Source organism: Strix uralensis, chromosome 3 (assembly GCF_047716275.1).
Source record: "Strix uralensis isolate ZFMK-TIS-50842 chromosome 3, bStrUra1, whole genome shotgun sequence".
Taxonomy (NCBI): Eukaryota; Metazoa; Chordata; class Aves; order Strigiformes; family Strigidae; genus Strix; species Strix uralensis.
This window is the reverse complement of record NC_133974.1, coordinates 2,114,576-2,135,167: the sequence shown is the minus strand read 5'-3', so window position 1 is coordinate 2,135,167 and position 20,592 is coordinate 2,114,576. Positions and strand designations below refer to the sequence as shown.

At 48.3% G+C, this 20,592-nt stretch overlaps 1 protein-coding gene across 1 annotated transcript; it reads right to left on the bottom strand.

The window, feature by feature from the left end:
- Positions 1–10,843: 10,843 nt before the first annotated feature.
- LOC141940429 (serine/threonine-protein kinase PDIK1L-like) lies at positions 10,844–18,853 on the bottom strand. Its single transcript, XM_074861283.1, has 4 exons — positions 17,896–18,853; positions 16,635–16,851; positions 14,398–14,650; positions 10,844–11,596 (listed from the first exon to the last, which is right to left on the bottom strand). The coding sequence occupies exons 1-3, from the start codon at positions 18,439–18,441 to the stop codon at positions 14,415–14,417; spliced, it is 999 nt and encodes a 332-aa protein (XP_074717384.1). The 5' UTR covers positions 18,442–18,853; the 3' UTR covers positions 10,844–11,596; positions 14,398–14,414.
- Positions 18,854–20,592: the final 1,739 nt, after the last annotated feature.

Genomic DNA, 20,592 nt, shown 5'->3' with positions numbered 1-20,592 from the left:
AACTGGTTTGTTTTATCCTCCAAGGCCCCGGTAAAGGGGGCCACGTTGAGCTTCTGACACGTAAAAGCAGAGGAGATGGAAAGGGATGCATTGAGAGGGGATGCAATTTCTGTGCAGAATCCTTAAAATTTTCTGTAAAATTCGTTCTTCTGGTACCACTGACATAATTATGAATCACTCTGACGCTTTCAGCTCTGACAGCCCAGTTTTTTTTCAGGTACTGGCCAGTAAAGCTCACCGCTTCCCTGCGTCTGAAAGCGTAGCCCTCTGGCAAATCTAGGAAATATCGAATACGTTTGTTTTGGTTTTTAAGGCCAAAATGCATTTTGAGTTTCCTAGCAGCTTTATTGGGAAATAAAGCAATTTTTTGGGGGGGGGGTGTCCTTATTTCTAGCTTCCCGTTTGTGTGTTCTTTCCGGGGTGATTTCATGCTGCACTGGCTCGGCTTCTGTGAAACTCTCCAGGCTTGTCTGCACAGGCTGGGCTCTGTTTTGAAGTGTGATGTATTGATTTGTCCCTTTGATATGACCGCAGCCAAATGAATAGCTGGTTTGTACTCCTCTCCAAGCCATTGCTTCCGCCAGGGACAGGGAGTTCCTCCAACGCCTGTTCCTTGGCGTAGGGCCTGTCTGTGGCTGCTCCATGCCCCGTTGGGCTTTGGGATGGGGTCAGAGGGGCTCCTGGGGACCTGCCAGGGCAACAAGACTCACTGGGACAGGCCAGGATGGCCCAGGAGCTGCGATGGTTTGAGGGATAGTCCTGGGGTGGGAGCCTGAGCTGCAGCTTCTCACTCTTCAGGTCCAAGTTTAAAACTACAGCGGTGTGTGTCAGTCGCCTACAGAGAGCTGGGGAAGGGCCACGTCAGCAGGTGGGTGTGGATTTTCTGCAGGTTTTAGCGTGGCTCCTGGGGTCTGCAGTTGGCTGGAGGGAAGTTGGGGTAAGATCATTTCACACCACACTGCAGTGCGGCAGCCGGGAGGGAAAAGCTAAACCATGCCTCCCTTGAAGGCTGTTCTGAAAGGGTTCAGGCTTTCTTGACGTACACGAACAGCAACAAAGCCACAAAGTCTGACAAAATTTCGGCCATCTTTAGCTGAAAAAAAATGGGAGGCCCAAGGGAAAGAGGAGACGCCCCTGGGAGAAAAAGGGCTGCGCAGTTCCCTCCCCTGGTGACGCTTGAAGCTTCGTGGCCACTTCTTAAGCCGGACTTTGTTAACACAGCGTGGCCCCAGGAATCCAAATAACAAACTGGGAAGCCCTGAGGGATCCTGATGCAGCAAGTTGCCAGGCCTTGGGGGATGGTGCTGTGACTGCACAGACAGCAGCTCCTTGTAGAGGATTGTACACGACAGACGCGGTCACAGTCTCTGCCCTGTGTCATTAATGCTGCTTGCAACAACTGTGAGTCCTGGTGCTGGCACTCCACATGGCAAACCTCTTCTGCAAGCCCTGCCAGGAAATAAATCAAGGCTTTGGCCTGGTTTTGGTGTGGTTTCCCCCCCCCCCCCCCACGCACACCTAAAAGTTCACACTTCTGGCTGAAGATGAGCAGAGGGCCTCACCCTGGGTGTGCGGGGAGGAAGAAGCCTTGCTGAGCACCAAAAACTTTTATTATGAAATTGTCAGCTATGGTCTAGTTTGGCTGAAACGTGTTGGCTTTTTTGTGGGCTCAGTGGCAGGGTCCTTATAGCCACTCAGCCACACCACGGGCTCAGCTATAACATATTTTTTTTCAATATTTGGAAAGTTTGGGTTATTAGGGTAGGGGTTGGAGTGTTTTGCTCCCTGAAAACAGCATCCCTTTGAGTACAGGTATGCCATCTTACAGAGCTGTCGTGTAATTCACTGCAAAAGGGCTTTGAAATCCAGAAGTGGTTGCGCTTCGCTGCAGCCCTGAATTGTTCTGCAGTTTGAGGTCGGCTCAATGCAGACGGCGTTGCCTTCAGGGGTCAAGCCTGGCATCTTTTACACGAGACTCGGTGGGAGAGTGTAGTGAAGCCTCCTGGATGAAAAACAAAAAAAACAAACTTAAAAAAAAAGCACAAAAAACCCCACCCCCACCCCCTGATTTGTATTGACAAGCTGCAGCAGCTCCTCCTTCTTCTCCCTTCATGATGGAAATGAGGTCAATTAAGCAGACAGGGCTTATGCAACTGTTCAAAAGATGAACAAACTCAAGAAAATATAATTTGCCTGTAAAACCCAACAGACCAAGGGCTGTGGCTGATCCGGCGCCTGTGGAAATGAAACCTGGGGCTGGGAAGGCCCCAGGTTTCCTCACTTGGGGTTGGAATGGTGCCAAGGGAGGATTCGGGCCACAGCCTCAGCCAGGCAAAGGGGGTTTGAGGCAGGGGGTTGTGCTCCCCTGCCTGCACCCAGCTCCTTCGCAGCCCAGGAGGAAAATAAACGAGCAGGCATGGAGAAAAGCAAGTCATTAATGGAAGCTGCTGTCCCCTTTCATGAGCAAACAGTGGTGACCAGCTTAAACTCCTCTGAAGAAGAAAAAAGGTGAGTCATGCTCATTTCTGCATTAATTTCAGCTTGTTGCGTTTCTCCTGCTCTTTTCGGGACGCTGATGCTCTCTGCCTGCCCTCGGAGGTGGCACGTGGGTGCCAGGGAGCTCAGGTGCAGCTCGAGCAGCAATAACCTGCTTGGGGCAGGAGCACCAGGGCTTGTGCCCTGATTTTGTTGCTGTAACCTTGTGCTTTCTGATGGGAAAAGAAGCTCTGCCAGCTCCAATATTTCTCTTGCTTCTATCTATATGCCTTTTCCTCATTGTTTTAAAATTATCTTCTCCCCCTGCCTTGGTAGTGCTGGACCAACTACCTCCAGCATCGCTCCACTAATGGCTCCAGAGCTGGAGGGATTAGTAAAGTGCCTCCAGAGCTGGTTTTTGCTTCCCCACAGCCACGGGAAGAAGCCCAGAAGCCCGGCTTTGCCCAGGAAGGCCTTGCTGAGGACATGGGACTGCTGCGATCTGCTGCTGCTTGGGCCTGGGGAGCTGTTACCTCCTGCTTTCTGTGGCATCCAGCGTTGGAGCAGCGGGTGGGTGCTGCAGGAGGGACCAGAGCTGCTCCCCGGGGTCATGCAGGCATCCGGGTGGGTCCTCCCAGCACAGGCTCCACCTCTGAAAAAGCAAAGAGCAGGTAAAGAGCACCGTGAGCCCGCTGCTGGCAGAGACTCTCACCCCCCAGCTGTAGGCAAGCTCTAAAATAGCAGCACAAAGACAGGGACATGAGGAAACAGCCTCAAGTTGCACCAAGGAAGGTTTAGGTTGGATATTGGGAAAAATTCTTCCCCCAAAGGGTTGTCAAGCATTGGAACAGGCTGCCCAGGGCAGTGGTGGAGTCACCATCCCTGGAGGTATTTAGCAGATGTGTAGATGTGACGCTTAGGGACAGGGTTTAGTGGTGGACTTGGCAGCGTGAGGTTAACGGTTGGACTCGATCTTAAAGGTCTTTTCAAGCCTAGATGATGCCATGCCTATGTTTTTCAGCACATCTGCCCTCTCTGCTTTGCTGCTCGGCCTGAGTTTGGAGGACCTGACAGGCATCACCCTACTTTTATAGCTCTGCAGAAAAAAAAAAAAAAAAAAAAAAAATAGATCAGTCACAGCACCTGCACAACCCCCCGTCCCATATCAGCAAGAAAAACACAACCTGAGCTGGTTGCCACGCTGACCACAGCTGCCTGTTGTTCTTCTTCGTGGTGAATACCGGGGCCTCGCTGCCTGTAGCGTTGCAGGCAGAGGTGGTTCCTGCCCCTCGAAGCTCCACTGGGTGAATGTGCAGCCCCAAGTGAGTGAGATGAACGAGGCGAACACAGTGATTCAAGAGCCTTTTTAGGAAAAAAAAAAAAAGCAAGCAGCTGTTGCTGGGAGCCATGGGATCTGACATGCCGATGGCTTTTGGCAGAGCGCCGGTGCTGAATGACTCCGGCCAGTAACTCCTGCGAGGTGGAAGAACTGGCTCCAGGAGAAGGATGTCTGACTGCAGCCTACAGCAGCAGGAAACTGGAAATTTAAGAGCAGCTGGGAGATATCTCAAAAACCTGAGGTGGTCAAGCCCAAGATGGCCAAGGTGAGGCCCCACCGTTACAGGAACTGAGCTGTAAAATGAGAGGACACCAAGATGGACGTGGTGAAGTAGGACCTGAGTGGCTCAGCTGCTCTGCTGTCATTAATGTTAAGGGTAATTTTTACATCCAGTAGACCCCTCTACATTTGAAAGGGTTGAATTTAGCAGAATAGATGCTGCTCAGTTTGGGGAAAATAAAAGAAAATCTGTTTACAGATCCTAGTTCGGCACATCCTGCATCTGGCTGCAAACTCTAAGCCACAATTAGCTGCATTGGTTTCTGAGACCCCAGCAGCTCTATTCAGTACAGAAAAAGTGAACTGGGAAAAAAACCAAAGAGAAATAGAGAAAAATTATAAGGCAATTAACCCAGAAATACCTAACGACCCTGGGCAGCCTCTCTGGGGAGGCCAGGTACTACCAGTGGCGCAGGGTGGTGGGGATCTGACCTGCTCTCAAGAATTGATCCCCTTCTGCCAGCTCGGATTTTGGGTTTTTTTCTTCTCTCGCATCCTTCGTGTGGCAGCAGCAGGGGCTGCCTCCTGCCTTCAGTGCAATAAGCAGTCACGCCAGGGGCTCGGGGAATCTGCAGCAAATCTGTAAGAAAAGGAGAAAATTAAATCAAGAGAAACAGGAGCCAGAAAGGAGCCTGATTTTTAAAAAACACAGCAGTCACGATCCGGCTGCGCTCATCGGCTTTGTTTAATAAGAATAAGGAGTTGGTAGTTTGGAAAAAACAAAGTCAAGGTAAAACAGCACCGCTCAGGCCTCAGGTAAGCAGCAGCACGAAATCTTTGGGCTCATCTCAAGTCCTTTTCCAACTGGGAAAGAAGTGGTTTGGCATCGATTTATTGACATCTCTGCCTGCTGCCCCTCTCTGTCCCTTCCCTGTCTCAGCCGGCCAGCGCAGGGGAGCCAACGGCTCTGCGGGAGCTCGTGCCCAGAGTCCCCCTGCGAAGGCCACCAGGTCCTGCCCTGACTCACAGCTCTGGTGCTTTTAAACTCTTGTGGCAACACACTTGGCCTTGTATTTTTTTCATCCGTCTTTCAGTTTGTTTATAATGGTGGGAAAAAGCCAAACGTGGTGGTTTCAGCCTCAATGTTTTCGTGTAAGCAAAAGGCTGAGACTACTCGGTCACAAACTGACAGCTAAATTCATTCAGCACACGTCTTTGGCAGAAGTTGGTGTTGTTTTAATGGAAAAGGTTAAAAAAACCCCTAAACTCTTAAGTCAATGTGTACAAATTCCTCTGTAGATACCTGTTTTCCTTGCTGCTTCCTCCCAAAGTTACGCACATCTAGTTTTGGTCCAAATCCAGCTGAGAGCCTGATGAAAATTAAATACAAGCTTTGTTCTGGCCCTGTGTACAAGCAGCTGATGTTCTTGCGCACTAGATCTAGGTCCAAGCCTTACATATAGACTGTATAAGCCTCACAGATCCATATTTTCATTCCTGGAAGGTCCCGAGGCATCCCGCAGCCCTTTCAGGTCACTTCCCAGGAAGCCAGTGGTGAAACAAGCTCAGTAACTGCTCTGGGACACGCGTCCCTCATGCAGGAACATCCTTAGGAGACCCTTCCCCCTCCTCTACTGCTGGGATTTCAAACTCCCACATCATGGCACGTATCAGGGCAGTTCTATAAATTTATTTCCCGTTAGTATAGTTTCATTAATTAAACCCTGATGCCTCTATTTGCTTAGGAACCAACTCTCCCAGAAGGTTTGCTGGGATTAGGGGAGCTGGAGGTAGCAGGGCAGTAAAACCAAGGGTCCTGGTCCCGGCACTGTGGGACCCGCATCATGGCTCAGTGCAGCTTGCAAGAGTTTAAAAACCACTTTCTCTAAAACTTAAACCCCAAACTTTCTGGGGAAGCTGCAGGAGGGCAAGTGTTGATGAGTTTTGGGTTTTATCTCCCTGGTGTACCTCAGCAGGTGGCGGGACGGTGGCTTCCACCATCCCTCTCACCCATCCTCCTGAGAAACCTGGCTGCTTTGCACTCCGGGCCTTTGAATAACGCCAGTAGACTGCACACTGTTTCCATTTTAAAACAATTTAATCTAAATCCTCGGATCCTGCAGCTCTTTGAGAATAAAGGAAAGCTAAGTAAGCTTAAAAGGGAGCAAAGCGCTCCTTCCACCTTCAAAAAGCCTCAGCAAAATCCATTAAGAGCGTACGAATAATCTTGAAAGAACAGGGACTGACAGATTGAACGGCACGAGCTCGTTACCTTCTCAAACCCTCTCTCTGTGATGGTCCTCCGCAGCGGCAGCTGTGGCACGTAGATGTCTCTACATTTTGCCCGCAAGAGTACCTGGGCTGAGCTCTGCAAACAGAATGCAGATAAAACGTTAGTGGTTTACGTGGAAACAGCCGCCTTTGGTGGGGGAAGGCAGCGGCCATTTAACAGAACAAAGGAGCAACGTTTTCAGTTTAGGGTGAGAGAGGAGGAACAGCGACTGCAACCTGAGCGCTCCAGTGCTGAAGGTTTGAATTAGGAAATAGTCTGTGTCCAGCTCCTATGGATTAAGCTGCAGGTTTCCCCGTTCTCCTTATTTTGCAAAACTATTTGTCTAAATTCAGTCAGTCCACAAGTGACGCCAGTTCACTTCTGCACCCACACAAGTCAATAACTTTGTTCTTACCTCTCCAGCCGTGAAGAAGTTAAATTCCTCCTCTGCACCTTTCACAAGGAGAATGTCCCCAGCTGATTGATCAGGAGCACCACCACGGTGGCCTGCAGCTTTCACCAAAACCAACCACAGAATCATCTGGGTTGGAAAAGCCCTTGAAGCTCCTCCAGTCCAACCATGAACCTCACACTGACCGTTCCCAACTCCACCAGATCCCTCAGCGCTGGGTCAACCCGACTCTTCAACCCCTCCAGGGATGGGGACTCCCCCCCTGCCCTGGGCAGCCCATTCCAACGCCCAACAACCCCTTCTGCAAAGAAATCCTTCCTAAGAGCCAGTCTGACCCTGCCCTGGCGCAGCTTGAGGCCATTCCCTCTTGGCCTGGCGCTGGTTCCTTGGCTCAAGAGACTCATCCCCCCTCTCTGCACCCTCCTGTCAGGGAGTTGGAGAGGGCCATGAGGTCTCCCCTCAGCCTCCTCTTCTCCAGACTAAACCCCCCCAGTTCCCTCAGCCGCTCCCCATCAGACCTGTGCTCCAGACCCTGCACCAGCTCCGTTGCCCTTCTCTGGACACGCTCGAGTCATTCAATGGCCTTTTTGGAGTGAGGGGCCCAAAACTGAACCCACTCATTGAGGGGCGGCCTCACCAGTGCCGAGTCCAGGGGTAAGATCCCTTCCCTGTCCCTGCTGGCCACGCTATTGCTGATACAAGCCAGGATGCCATTGGCCTTCTTGGCCATCTGGGCACACTGCTGGCTCCTGTTCAGCCGGCCGGCAATCAACCCCCCCCAGGTCCCTCTCTGACTGGCAGCTCTCCAGAAAGCCATACCTCCCATCCCTCCTCCTTCCCAAGCCTCAAGAGCAGGTTGGCAAATCTTTCCTTATCTCGTGCTGAGCCCCCGCTGCGATGAGACGCTTTATCCAACCGGCTCCCCTGTCCCCCCCCCTTGGAACGCTCTGCACCTCCAGCCACCCCTTCGGCATGTTGGTTGCCTGCAGATAACTGCTTGGTGACAGGCGGCTGGTGCACCCTCATTAGTCTTCATGATTAACAGACCTGTGAATTTATTTAGTTCCAAAAACCCCTTCCCAGCAGCTGTAAGACTACCAGCTACCATGATGTGTTTAAGAGACATAGGAAAAAAAAAAAAAAAAAAAGATGTGCGATGTGCTGGGATTGATGATTAATGGAGGATTCTGCTAATGAATGATTCAGAGGCAATGCTTAATTTTAGAGAAAAATAAAATAGTATTGACTGACTTGATCCTGACTGGGGACAGCAGCAAGTATTTAATTTTTCCCCAGCTAAATTCAGCCCCTAGCTATCTTGCATCTCTGTGAGGGATGTTATTTGTCCCACTGAAAGAAAATTAACTAGTCTGAAGCATCCTTAATCCAAACCAATCCATTTAAGTGCCTGCCTCAATGGACAACTCCAGCATTTAGAGAGGCCACTCTAACAAACCGCTCCGATGCACATGAGGTTCATTGTAGGGGAGAGAATAAAAATGGAGAACTTACAGATTTTTTCCCCCCACCAAAGCAGAACAAAGCTTCACCTCCGCTATCAGTTTGCTTGAAATGCAAAGCTGAATCACAGATCCACGTTCCTCTCTGTTCTTTTTTTCTTCAAGAGAGATAATGACCGTAGATTTACAAAAAAAAAAAATAAATGAAAGTGGGGTGGTAGATCTTTAGTCACCGCTGCCTGTGGTCTGACCTAGGGAAAAATCAACAGTGTCAAAGCCCCGCGAGCCGGGCACTGAGCTGAGGCACCTGCTTGCGGCCCTGTCACCCCACGACGCGCTTGATGGCACCGTTCTCTTCCTAAAACGTGAAATCACATAAAGAGCTATCACAGCACCATCAAACATCTTCCTCCAGCCACCAAAAGCAGCAGTTTCACCCAAACCCAGCTACTTCACCATGACCAGAGCGGTGGGCAGCAATGTTTAGGGTTCAGCGGTTGATGGTGGGAAGGGAGGACAGCAGCGTCACCAGGAGCTGGAAGAAAAACTCTCTACAAACACAGCGAACAGTTTAGGAACCCCCTGAACCAGAGGTTGCTCTAAACCACTGTTCCCAGATTTATTTTCCACAACTTGGTGTGATTTAAGCCCATCTGCTGTCACCAGGGAGCTCAGCAATGTGCTGTCTGCTGGGAAACCTGCACCGCCCCTGGGCACCCCCTTAGTTCTCGTAGCACGAGGGGGGGGAAACGTCCATTCCATGAAGAAGAGTTTTTCTCCATAACATACGTAATTTAACAAATGCCCCATCCCCCCCATTCCCAAGTTGTAGGTTTTTGACAAACTTATCTTTTTCTTTTTTTTGCTCAGCTATATTATTATTAATGAGCTGCACACAGCTTTTGGAACAAAATACCATGGATTCATGCACTCTCCCATTTTATTCTGTTCCTTTCTCAGCTACAGACGTTACATTTACCCTTTTAGATCACTTTTGAATATCGAGCTTGTTTTCAGAGAGCTCCCCACCGCCCCTTTCCCTAAGAAGCAGTCACTTAAATTAGAGGCTGTCATTGCCTGTGTTCATTTACCAATTCACTAGGTGTTAGACTTACGAACTTGTGGTACCTTAAAAAAAAAAAAAGTGTCACATGATTCTAAAGAGATTCTCAGCATTACCACCACACTTTTTAATGCATTAGTAAAAAACCACAGCGTTTTATTAATTTATAAAGTACAGAGTTCCAAGTGATTAAAGCATATGTACAGACTGGCTAAAAATATCTAGCAGCTGTGAGGATACTCGCCTAGCATGGCAAAACAAGGAAGAAAATGAGTAAACAGCCCTTCTCGTGCCCTGCAACGTTCTCACGTGGTGTGAGGGTGTGCAGCCCTGTCTGTACTCCAGAAAAACGGCCCTGGACTCAACTACAAACAGCCCTGGAAGACCACCGGCATGCTCTGAGGAGAGGTGGCAGAAAGCAGACAACGGAGAAGCGGCAGCTACAGGATTAAAAAGAGAAGGTTGAAGAAATCTTAGTTCAGAAGAGCAGCTCTGCAAAGCAGGAGAGTATTTATAACTGAAAGCTGCGGGAAGGAAAACCCAGCATACAGCCCTAAGTTATGATTCCCCAGAACTCCAGGATGAGTTAAAAACAGAGGCAGCAGCGAGAACTGGGTCAGATGGGTGTAGAGCTGCAGTCAAACCAGACCTGGCTCTGACCAGAAGAGAGAAGCGTACAACTGTGGCTTTTAAGAACAAAAGACCCAAACCCCCATTTCCAGCTCGTTTCCAGTCACCCTAAGATCTGTCTGCACAGAGGTGTGAGGAGCTGAATGAGCTTCAAAGCAACCGTGTCTATCGCTGCCGCACACGCGCGCTGTTGGGCTCTCTAAATTCGAAATTGGATTCTCTAAATTCAAAAGTCAAGTTTAACTATCGCAATTAACTTATTTTTCATACGTTGCCACAACAGCTCTTTTCAGGGACCACTCCTCTTGGTCATCTGTTTATCTGTTGCGGGGACAGAAGCCAATTAATGGTTATTTGTGCAGGACAAATGTAATTTACAGCCTGAAGGAGCAGGTGAGAAAACGTTACGCTCCCCCACGGAAGGTCAGTGGAGCCTCTGGATAAAGTCATGGCAGGAAGAAAGATCCTCTCCATGAATTTAGCTTATGACACACTGCTTGTAAGTCTTTTATATTGCAGCCACAATCCTGATAGAGTAGGACAGGGGGAAGAAATATCTAATCTGTTGCTAACAGAAATAGCTGTATTTCTGTCCTCTGTGTGGCATAGGTGGCACAGAGGGGCTCACCATCTTATCGTTCTTTCAGCAGCTTATTGGTTTCTTACAGAAGGAAGCTGTCCCTGAAGGACACTATTTCACCTCTGCACAACAGAAGAGCGTCGCAGGAACCTCTGCCAGGAGGTCCCAGCTCCTTAAGAAAAGCAAAGATCGGCAATATTTACAGATACATTAAAATATTTTTCCAACAGGGTGCAAATTAGACTCCCCATTTACCTGCCAAGATTCCAGTTCAGTCCTTTTCATTTCCCTTGTAAGAACAGCTGGCACAAGCAGCTAACACAGCAGGAAGCATGATTCCTTAAACTACTTTAAGTGTTAGTGACGCATACGTTCTAATCAAGAGTTGGCATCTTTAACATTCTTTGTATTTATTTTAAGAAAGCATTTTAGTTAATCTAAGCAAGAATATTCAAAAGCTACTGTGAAGAAAATACATTTTTGTTTCTGCTCTAACTTTTCAGAATAGACACTGAACACTTTGCCAGCTCATTCAGCAGACATCACTCAGTTACGTGGCCAAGCAACACAGAGTGAACAATTACACACACACACACACACACACACAAAAAAAGCTCTAATTAAACCTCCTAAAGACAGCTTCTGTGCCAAGGACAAGCACCACGGCATTAGCTGTGAGAAGCCAGGGCTGGAAAGGCAGTCAGCACGCAAAGGGCAGAGAAGCCCGTCTCCAGAGGTGTCCTGCATGTTTCTTTGCCGTCCTTTGAAAGGGCAGTCACAGCTCAGCACCAAAAGGATGCGCGAGGGTTGTTTTAAGAAGAGCAAGTTCAGAAACTCCTCTACAAATATGCCCGAGTATGGCTGGACAGTCAAGGTCACCTCAGCCAAGTTTTCACCTATGCTACTCGCTGCCTAAAAGAAGGCAGATATGCAAACCTTCAGTGTTTTTATAAAAATAGATATTTTTTTTGGTAGTTTTCCTCTTAAAGTTACTGTACAAATAAATAAAATTATTGTCCATTTAAATATAACCGTCTGGGGAAAACTGGAAGTCAGCAGCGCTCTTCTGATCAACCCCCTCATTCCAAAGGAAGGCAGAGTTGTTCACCACCTCCAAGGCCTCCAGATCACAGCGGAGCATGATACCTGCAAAGGAAACACGCCAAAGTTGCAAAATTAAATACTTCTTGGTGAGAGAGCTGGCCCGTACCACAGGTCCCCGACCCACTGTTCTGCCTCGGGGATATCACCTATGCTGAGGGAAGAGCAGAGGGCAGGACACAAGCTGGTTTTCCTCAGGAAAAATCCCAGTTCTGAGCAATGTTTAACCTAAGGACTGCCTAAATCACAGGTTATATCTGTATCCCGGTCTTTAAATTCATGAAAGAAAATGCATTTAGATGTTTTTCACACTGTTCTGAGGAGATCTAGCTTTTGGCTGCCCTACGCTGTAGAGTTCATTGCCCTGTGATAACAAAGCATTATGGAAAAAAAAAAAAAGTATCTCCCGTTTGATTCAAACTTGCTTTGAAGAATTTCTTCCGAAGCACCTAGATTTAGCGCTGCGAGAAACCCTTTTCAGCTCCCGTGCTACTCCCGATTTTAGATTGGGAAAGTCAGGTGTGAAATGGGTCTGTTCTCTGGACTGAAGCCTCCACGGGGTGGTGGTTAAGACAACCCCGGTTTAGAGAGGCGAGTTGGTTTTCATTTCAGCCCACACTAAGGCAGCAGCCGACAGCGTTGCCGACAGCATGACACTGTGGAGCGCTGTGCCACAAGTCATTGCTGCAGCAACTCCGATTACGTGCCGAGAGCGAGGAGGTATTCAGCTAGCTTCCCACCGGACAGGAAAATAAAATAAATGAAGAGGATTGAGGCAGACAGGGGTTTTCAGGGATGTGTCCTGGCTGTGCTGGTGTTTTTCTTCCACGCCTAGTCTGCAAACCTATTTACCACCGTGGTTTCATAATGAAAAAAGGAAAGTCAACAGTAGTAAGCCTGACACTGCGCTGCTAAGAGCCTTTTTTCCTCTTTATCCTTGCAAATTCCTCTATAGCAAGCTAACCACTTCAGGGCTGGCCTGCCAACTAGTGGTACTGTTGCTCTTACAGTATGCCAGGCCTCCTGTGTCAGGTGGCAGTCCCCAGAACCGCAGATCCCGCCAGACTAATCGAGTAGTTTTCAGTGATAAAACTAATTTTTCCAAGATAAAAAGAAGCATTGGTCTTGTCCACTGAGATGTCAGTAAAGCATGTGGTGCAGTTCCACACCAGAAAGGATTAGATTAGACGGGAGAAGACTGGGATTAGTAAAAAAGAAGGTGTAAGGCAGATAACCTGTCCCAAGGGAAAACCGAAACAGATAATTTGGAAACGAAGAGGCTGGAGTAGAGTTTTATCAAGATGGGCACTGGCAACGGGCTTGTTTAATTAATGCTTTCACTACCAGCCTTGGCACAATTAGAAGTGTGCCAATGACACAAGGCTGGAGGGATGACAATTATAAAAAAGGATGAGGAAATATTCAGGGTCATTCACCGTTTCTTCTAACTGACGGGGGCTGAAACTGGGTAATAGAAAACATAAGGTCATGCGTCTGTCAACAGAAGTAACTGCTGTAACCCAGAATGTTACTGATTTGAAGCAACTCAAGTCAAAAAGGGCTTTAGGATACAAAGTAATTATGAGAGGATTAAGTGATATAGATATGAAAGGAGAGATGTGATGTTGGAACACATCAGGAGGAATATTTCCAGAGGAAATAGTAAGTGCTAGTGCTTTCCAAGGGCCTGAAGAGACTCGTCTAGAGTAAGTGCAGAAATTATGGAGGAGCCAACCTTGATGGAACCCACCCACCCACCTTGGACAGGAAGAAACACTGCTGAGGTTACAATTGTTCTCTATAAAATAGTTTCAGAATGGGCAAACACCTGGGAAGGAGAAGAACGTTTTAAGCTAAAGGACAAGTCTGTCGCAAGATCGAGTATTAAACTGATCAGAAATGCCTTTGTGTTGCAAAGGACAACGTCCTCGGCTGTAAGGACAGCCAGATGTTCAGTCTCAGTGACAGTATCAGACACAAAAACCTTTACTGCTGTGATGCATTTATCAAATAAATTCTAGAATATGAAGCCCACAACAGCAGAAACTCCCTTCTGTATGTTCATTGCTCTGCTGAAAGACATGCAATCTGACAGACCATCTTGAATTTTATGGTGGATGTTCAAACTTCCAGCAAGGCAGATACTAAAAGAGGCCATCAAGAACTCACAAGGATTAGCATCAATTTTTTTTTTCAAACATAAAAACAAAAGTCTCACTGCAGGACTCAGCAAGACCACCAGACTTCCAGTCCAGCCTTTTCCAAGACATTCTTCAAGGCCTTTATGTGTTAAACAGTTCAGGACAGGAGCTCCTCTATCATCTGCTGCACCCAGCTCGGATATGGTCTGAGCATTAACAGTGCTTTAATTAAAAAAAATAAAAACTGTCCTTAATCTGGCAGTTACTATACCTGAATTCCATATTTAAGATGCACACCTACAAATATACAGTAACTTCAGCTTTTATTTAGTTAGCAAATATATTGTAAAAGCAACAGACAAGGGCAGGTAAACGCTGGAGTGATGGCAGAAATCTGCCATCATTTGTGGAAAGAGGTGAGGTTTAGGGTAAAGGATAGGCTGGCCCAAATACAGACAGCACAGCCAATTCCCTGAACAAACACCATTAAGGAGGCAAAAGTGTCTGGCTGAAGTACGTCTAACAAAAAAATTCCTTTTACCAAATGTTTATTCTTCATCTAGTTTGACTGCATCTTTCTATCGCTGAGTTTTCAGAACCGCTACAGGTCACATTTGATTTAGAGGGCTTTGGCCTGGAGGTCAGTAACAGAAAATCCCCTGTAAGCTCAGACTAAATAGGGAGTAGCCTGGCAGAGACACTAACCTGAACGTCCTTCATCTCTACGAGACAGAGCGTTGGCGCTTTTTGCCATAGGAGATTTGCCTGATTCGGATTTCCAGCTGGAAAGCATCCAATCTTTCCTTTGGGTTAAAAGCCAACATATCATGCAGGAGCTTGCAGAGATCATCCGGCATGGACTTCTTGTTCTTCAGGGGAATTTGTAATTTCATGTTGGGATTCTCCAACAACGCTTCTCCGAGGGGAATAAGCTCCTTGCCTTGGCAGATGTAAGTTCCTGAACACAGATTAGGAGGAGACACGTTATAGAGGTAGAGGAAAACCTGCACGAAATGCTGTTATGTGCAGTACAGATAGACAATCTGGAAAACAAAACACTGAAAGATTACCGGCAAGATCACTCATTAAGAGGCAACCGCCAAGTCAAATATTGCAAGAAGTTGTTATCAGAAGAGGCTTTTTCTTTCAAACAGTAATCGAGATGTTGCACAAGGCTGTGTGTGTAACCACGCGTGGAACAGAGGCAGCAAGTTTAAGCATGGCACGTTTGTCAGGCAGTTCTATGGGTCATCTGCAGAGAAAAAGGGCTGCTGAGATGAACTGCCTCCATTTTACTCCGTTTCACCCTACCAGGAGACTCGGAAGCTCTAGAAGAGGGAGGGAGACTGTGCTTGGCTGAGGTGACTTGAAAGAGTTAAACACAAAACTTATTTGCTCAGTTAGTCAAACACTTTTCAATTAAAATGACAGCATATGCCATTTACCCTTAGCCAACTTCTCCTCAGCAAGATTAAGGGGGGGAAATGTAAATTTGCTCCTGGTAATCTAAATAATTTCACCGGTTATTGAAAATGATTAACCAGCTTCCAAAACAGACAGTAAAAACAGCTTTGCTCACTCAAGCTGTTCTGCCCCTGCACCAGGCAAAGAATAAATGTTTCAAAGGCAGTGACCTGTCTGTGTATAGAAAAGGTTGGCCTTGCAAACTCCTTATCTCAAGTTGGCGGGTAGCAATTTTAATGAAATCTGTTCATGCTTTGGTCTCAGCTGCAGCCATTTGCTTGTTTCTGTAGGCAGGAACTAAAACATTTGTCAATGTTTGGCATTTTAAAAAAGAAATAAATAATAGAATTAGAACTGAGCCTACTTGGAAGATGAAAAAAAAAAATAATTAAAGGGATAGCGCAATAGCTTCTTAAAGTTCCTCTGTAGAAATTCCTTTTAAGAATTTAAACATTTAAAAGAAAGACAGACAGGTATATTATGATCTCAGCGCCTGGGTAAATGTCTTCAATTATTATGCTAATGCACATGACTGGCATTCTCTCCTCTCGAGATGGATTTTCTACTGCAATATACTTTTCTGAAATCATTTACTATAAAGTATTTCAAGCGTGGGGGATTTGGAGGAAGGAGGAGGCGGGGAGGGAGTGAGAGCGAGCCGTCGGACGAGTCATCCCTGCGAGATCTTGCATCTCTAAACTGTGAGGAAACTCAGCCAGATGGCACTGAAGCTTATCTAAACATCCTTTCCCAGTTTATTAGTTGGATCATTGGAACATCCTTACAGTGCTCCGAGTGCTCCCATCCCTTGGTTATGCCAAGTCAAGGATACAAGCGAACCCGTAAGCCCAATTCCAGGAAGGTTTCGGATTTAAGACCGTTAAAAGCATTTCTGGGCAAACGGAAGTATACAGATGCTAAATCCTCTATCAAGAGCATAGCTGTAAGACAGATGCCTCACCAACAGCTACGAGTTTTTTTGTCCTCTTACAATTTGTTAGCAACAATAAGGGCCAAATCCATTTTTGAAGAGCGTTCCTTAGGATAAGGAGGGCCTGACAGCAGAGAAGCCAAAAGCATCTTTCCCTTAACCTTTAAATCCTCCAGAGTATTTTTGAAAAATCTGGCAGAAGAAATCATCTTCAAAATAAAATAATGATTTGTAAATATAAAAGGCATTCCCTCTGCCTTAGTGATATGTCTTCAAGACCTGGAAACGCTGCGTGAGAAGCAACCAAATTAGGAGCAATGCATACTGAAGAAAAAGAGGTTTCTTTGCAGTTCTCTTAAAACAAAAACCTAAACCTCGCAAAAACCCTGACTTTGGGTTTCTTTGGGTTGCAAATTCCTAGAAAAAGCCCCATCCAAAGCATATATACCACAGCGTTTGTAACTATGGCTGGGAGAACATCTCTCAGAGGATCCCTATGGATCCAGAACGTCCACTGACAACAGGACAGTGCTGATCTGACCCTCACCGAGCAATTCCTTCTCAGTGTCCCCATCTCGGAAGGTGATCCTCTCGACCATAGCCCAGAAAATGATCCCAAGGGCAAATATGTCAGCCTTCGCCGTGTAGTGCCCTTCCCAAACTTCCGGAGCCATGTAGAAGTTTGACCCGCACGCAGAGGAGAAGCGATGCTGGTTCACATTCCCTTTCCCCTGACACACCTTGCTGAGGCCAAAATCCGCCACCTGCAATGCACAAAGAGAAAAGCAAAATGGGTTATTCACAAACACCAAGTTTCCAAGCATGTTTACAAACAGCGGCTCAGTGAATTCCACCGCAGTGTGGACGCTTCTCGGGTGGCAACCCCGCTGAAACAAATTGCTGGGAATGTCCTGTTAGCTGTCCGTTCCCCAACTCCTTTCCTGTTGTTTGTTCCCCTTCCTAAGATGGGCAAAACAGGTATCTGACCGTTATTTTTCTGCAAAGTTCACTCTGATTACATCTAATGGGGCATAAACATGCCTTGAACGACATCTACGGTAGAAGTGGCTCTTGCTGTTCCACGGCGAGTGCGTGGAATCTCTTGCATTACCATTATTATCCATAGTGATTAAGATGACATTGATTTAAGTGTCCCCTGACGGCTCTACAGGTCGAAGTACAAACACCATTATTGATCTGAACAGTCAAGTCATGAATTATCTGAATGCACAGACCTATTTTTTTTATGTTTAACTACAGGAACTCTTGGGATTGAAAGTTCAGGAGCGAGCTGGCTCCTGGTTTCTCCAGCTCTCTGGAAAGCAGCTGTATAGACTTGCAGTCTGGTGCTGTAAGAAAGGCAGCTGGCCAGTCTTCACCTCAATCAGGGCACCAACATGAGCACCAAGACATTCCCCACATCCCCTGAGCATCAGTACGTGCTTGAGGCAGCAATATTGGAAGCACTAGCTGTTGTAACAGGGCAGCGTGTTCTTTAAGGGAACAGAAAATATTGCTTCATCTTTGACTGATCGTGATCTCTCTGATTATCTAGCGTGCAGAAGTTAGACAGCCCTGAACTGCTCCTCTCAATAGGATAAGCGAGGATGAGTGGATGAAGGATGCTCCAGAAACACCATCGTGACCTCTACTTCCTCCCGAGACTCCTAAAAACAAGCCCACGGCTGATATCAGATGTTCTGAGTACACTTATTATCACAAGATTTACCAAAAGCCCATTCCAGAGCACGTGAGGCATTAAGCACGTAGAGCACATAACTCGTTACAGCAAAGTTTTCTTCCCTTACCTTTACTATGGGACTTCCACGTCTATGAGAAATCAAAATATTGTCGGATTTCAGGTCTCTGTGCACTATCTGGTTTCTGTGCAGGAAAGCCACGGCGCTGCTGAGCTGCCGCATGAAGCTGTTATTCAGCTGAGCGTCCGGGCTGCGAGACAGCAGGTATTCGTTCATGTTGCCGCCGTCACAAAACTCCATCACAAACCACAGAAAACAGGCTGATTTGGGATCCATGCACCTCCGCCCTTTCAGGCAGGTCTCAATGAGCAGCAAATGGCTGTCTGATTTCCTGTAACGGTGACTAATCGGCTGGAAGACTTGGCCGTTCTGCAGGATACACTCCTCCAACTGGATCACGTTTTCATGTTGCCTCTGGATGCTCTGCAGGGCCCAGAACTCTTGCAGAGCCAGCTCTACGTTTTCGGGAACGTTACAATGCATCCTTTTTACAGCTACTTTGCTTCTAGTTTTATTAACGATGGCCTCATAAACCACCCCGTAGCTCCCTCGGCCCACTTCTTGAACGATGCTGTACTTGGCTTCCGTAGCCATCCCACACTTCGGCCCAGCGAACAGCAAATCAGAGGGAAATAGTTGAACTCATGGCAATCGGTCGTCACCCTGGAAGAGAAAGGGATAAAAAGCTTAAAACTCTCCCAAACAAAGCAGCTTACCAACGATCGACTGCAAATACTTCCAGCCAGTATCAATTTTAGCAGTATATGATGCAGCTGCATGAGGACCAACAGCTAAAACAGGGTTTTAAGAGAAAGCCTATATCCATGGTAACTTTGAGACATTATCAAGTACGATCCTGACTGCACAGTGGGATACAACCACCTGGGAAGTGACATCGATTTGGCCACAGCGGACGCAGTTTAGTGAGAAAGAAAAAAGAGCTATGTAGACACGTTTCCTAAGCACGGCAGGAAAGGGAAGACAAGACCTCCTGGGTAACAGCTGAACTTGCTTTTACCAGAATTGACTTTTAAAGAAATAAAGTTAGCCAGAAGTGCCAGCCTGGCACTAAATCTTTCCCCCTCACTTTCCCCCCTTGTAAATTTACTTATCCATCAATAGCTACATCATGTCCCTGCGCTTCCACTACCAATTTTCTACCAGTCCATGCCCTGATACTCACCCCCTTTCTCCAGCTCACCCTCTTCCAACCCCTTCACAAGCCTTACACCACATTTCCCCTCCACTTCAACCACTGTTTCACTCCCAGGCCCCCCACCCCAGGTCATTCTCCACTTCCCAGTACAGATTCCCGCTGCAATTCTCACAGTCCCTCGTTCACTTCCCCCCCCAGCCCTATCCCCAGATAATCCTGCTCCCTTTTCAGCCTCTCATTTCACCTCTCCCTGTGCCAGTGCTCTTCAACACCAGCCCAAGTTTTGCTCCCAAATAACACATTAATCGTTCTCTGCTTTCATGCCCCACATGTTCCTTTCCCAATCCCCTTAACTCTCCCCCCTACTCCCTACCCCGCCTGCTGCTGCCTGCAAAGCCCCCACTTCCCCCCCAAAGTCTCCTCCCTTCCCAAACCCTCAGTCTACCTCGCTCAAGCTACCCTCCCTCTTCCCAGGCCACCTCAGCTTCCTTCTCCATCCCCCTCCCTCCTCCAGCTCCATCCCCAAGCTGTGCTCCTTTCCCAAATCTTCCATCTTTTCACCCAGCCCTACCAACCCTCTCCCCCTCTACTCCCCACTCCTCTCCAAAGCAGACCTCACCACAGCCCAAACCTCCACCTGCCTCTAAACCCACTCCCACCACGGGACAACCACACCCCTTTCCCCATCTCCACACACCTCAGCCCCCTTTCCCCCACCCCACTCCCCCCCATCCCCTCAGGCCCAGCTCTTCCCAGCATCCCACCCAAACCCCCTTCCCCACCTCAAACCCCTTCTCTACCCCCCCGAGCCCCAGCCCCTTCCCCACCTCCACCATCCCCTCAGGCCCAGCTTTTCCCCGCTTCTCACCTAAGACCCCTTCCCCACCTCAGGCCCCTCACCCACCTCCCCAGCCCTTCCTTCTCCCCTTCCCCACCTCCTCCATCCCCTCAGGCCCAGCTCTTTCCAGCGCCTGGCCTAAGACCCCAGCGCCTGGCCTAAGACCCCTGCCCCCCTCCCCACCGTCCCCTCAGGCCCAGTTCTTCCCAGCGCCTGGCCTAAGACCCCTGTCCCCCTCCCCACCATCCCCTCAAGCCCAGCTCTTCCCCACTTCTCACCTAAGACCCCTTCCCCACCTCAGGCCCCTCACCCACCTCCCCAGCCCTTCCTTCTCCCCTTCCCCACATCTTCCATCCCCTCAGGCCCAGCTCTTCCCAGAGCCTGGTCTAAGACCCCCGCCCGGCCTAAGACCCTGCCCCGCCAGCCCCTCAGGCTCGGCTTGTCGCCGCTTCCCTCAGCCCCTTTCCCGCCCCCCCTCACCACCAACGCCCGCTCGCGCCCGGCCCTACAGCCGCTACCGCACTTCCCGCCACAGCCGTGCGGCCCCGCCCACTGGCCGCAGCCAGCCAACCAGAACGAACGAGGAGCAACGGAACCAATCACAAATCAGAAAGGACGGGGCGAGTGGGAGGGGGAAGGGGTGAGGCCTCCGCCGGACCAATCGGCGAACGCTTCGCCATCCTCGGCTCAAACGGCCCGGGCGGGGAAGTTCTGCGCAAGCGTGGTGGTGGCAGAGCGGGAGAACTACACG

Excerpts from the sequence above, each read along its gene's own strand:
- LOC141940429 (XM_074861283.1), bottom strand. The coding sequence starts at position 18,441 with ATGGCTACGGAAGCCAAGTACAGCATCGTTCAAGAAGTGGGCCGAGGG. Across the intron at positions 16,852-17,895 it reads GTGGAAGTCCCATAGTAAAG|GTGGCGGATTTTGGCCTCAG; the intron begins GTAAGGGAAGAA and ends TGTGCATTGCAG. Across the intron at positions 14,651-16,634 it reads CACTGAGAAGGAATTGCTCG|GAACTTACATCTGCCAAGGC; the intron begins GTGAGGGTCAGA and ends ATCTGTGTTCAG.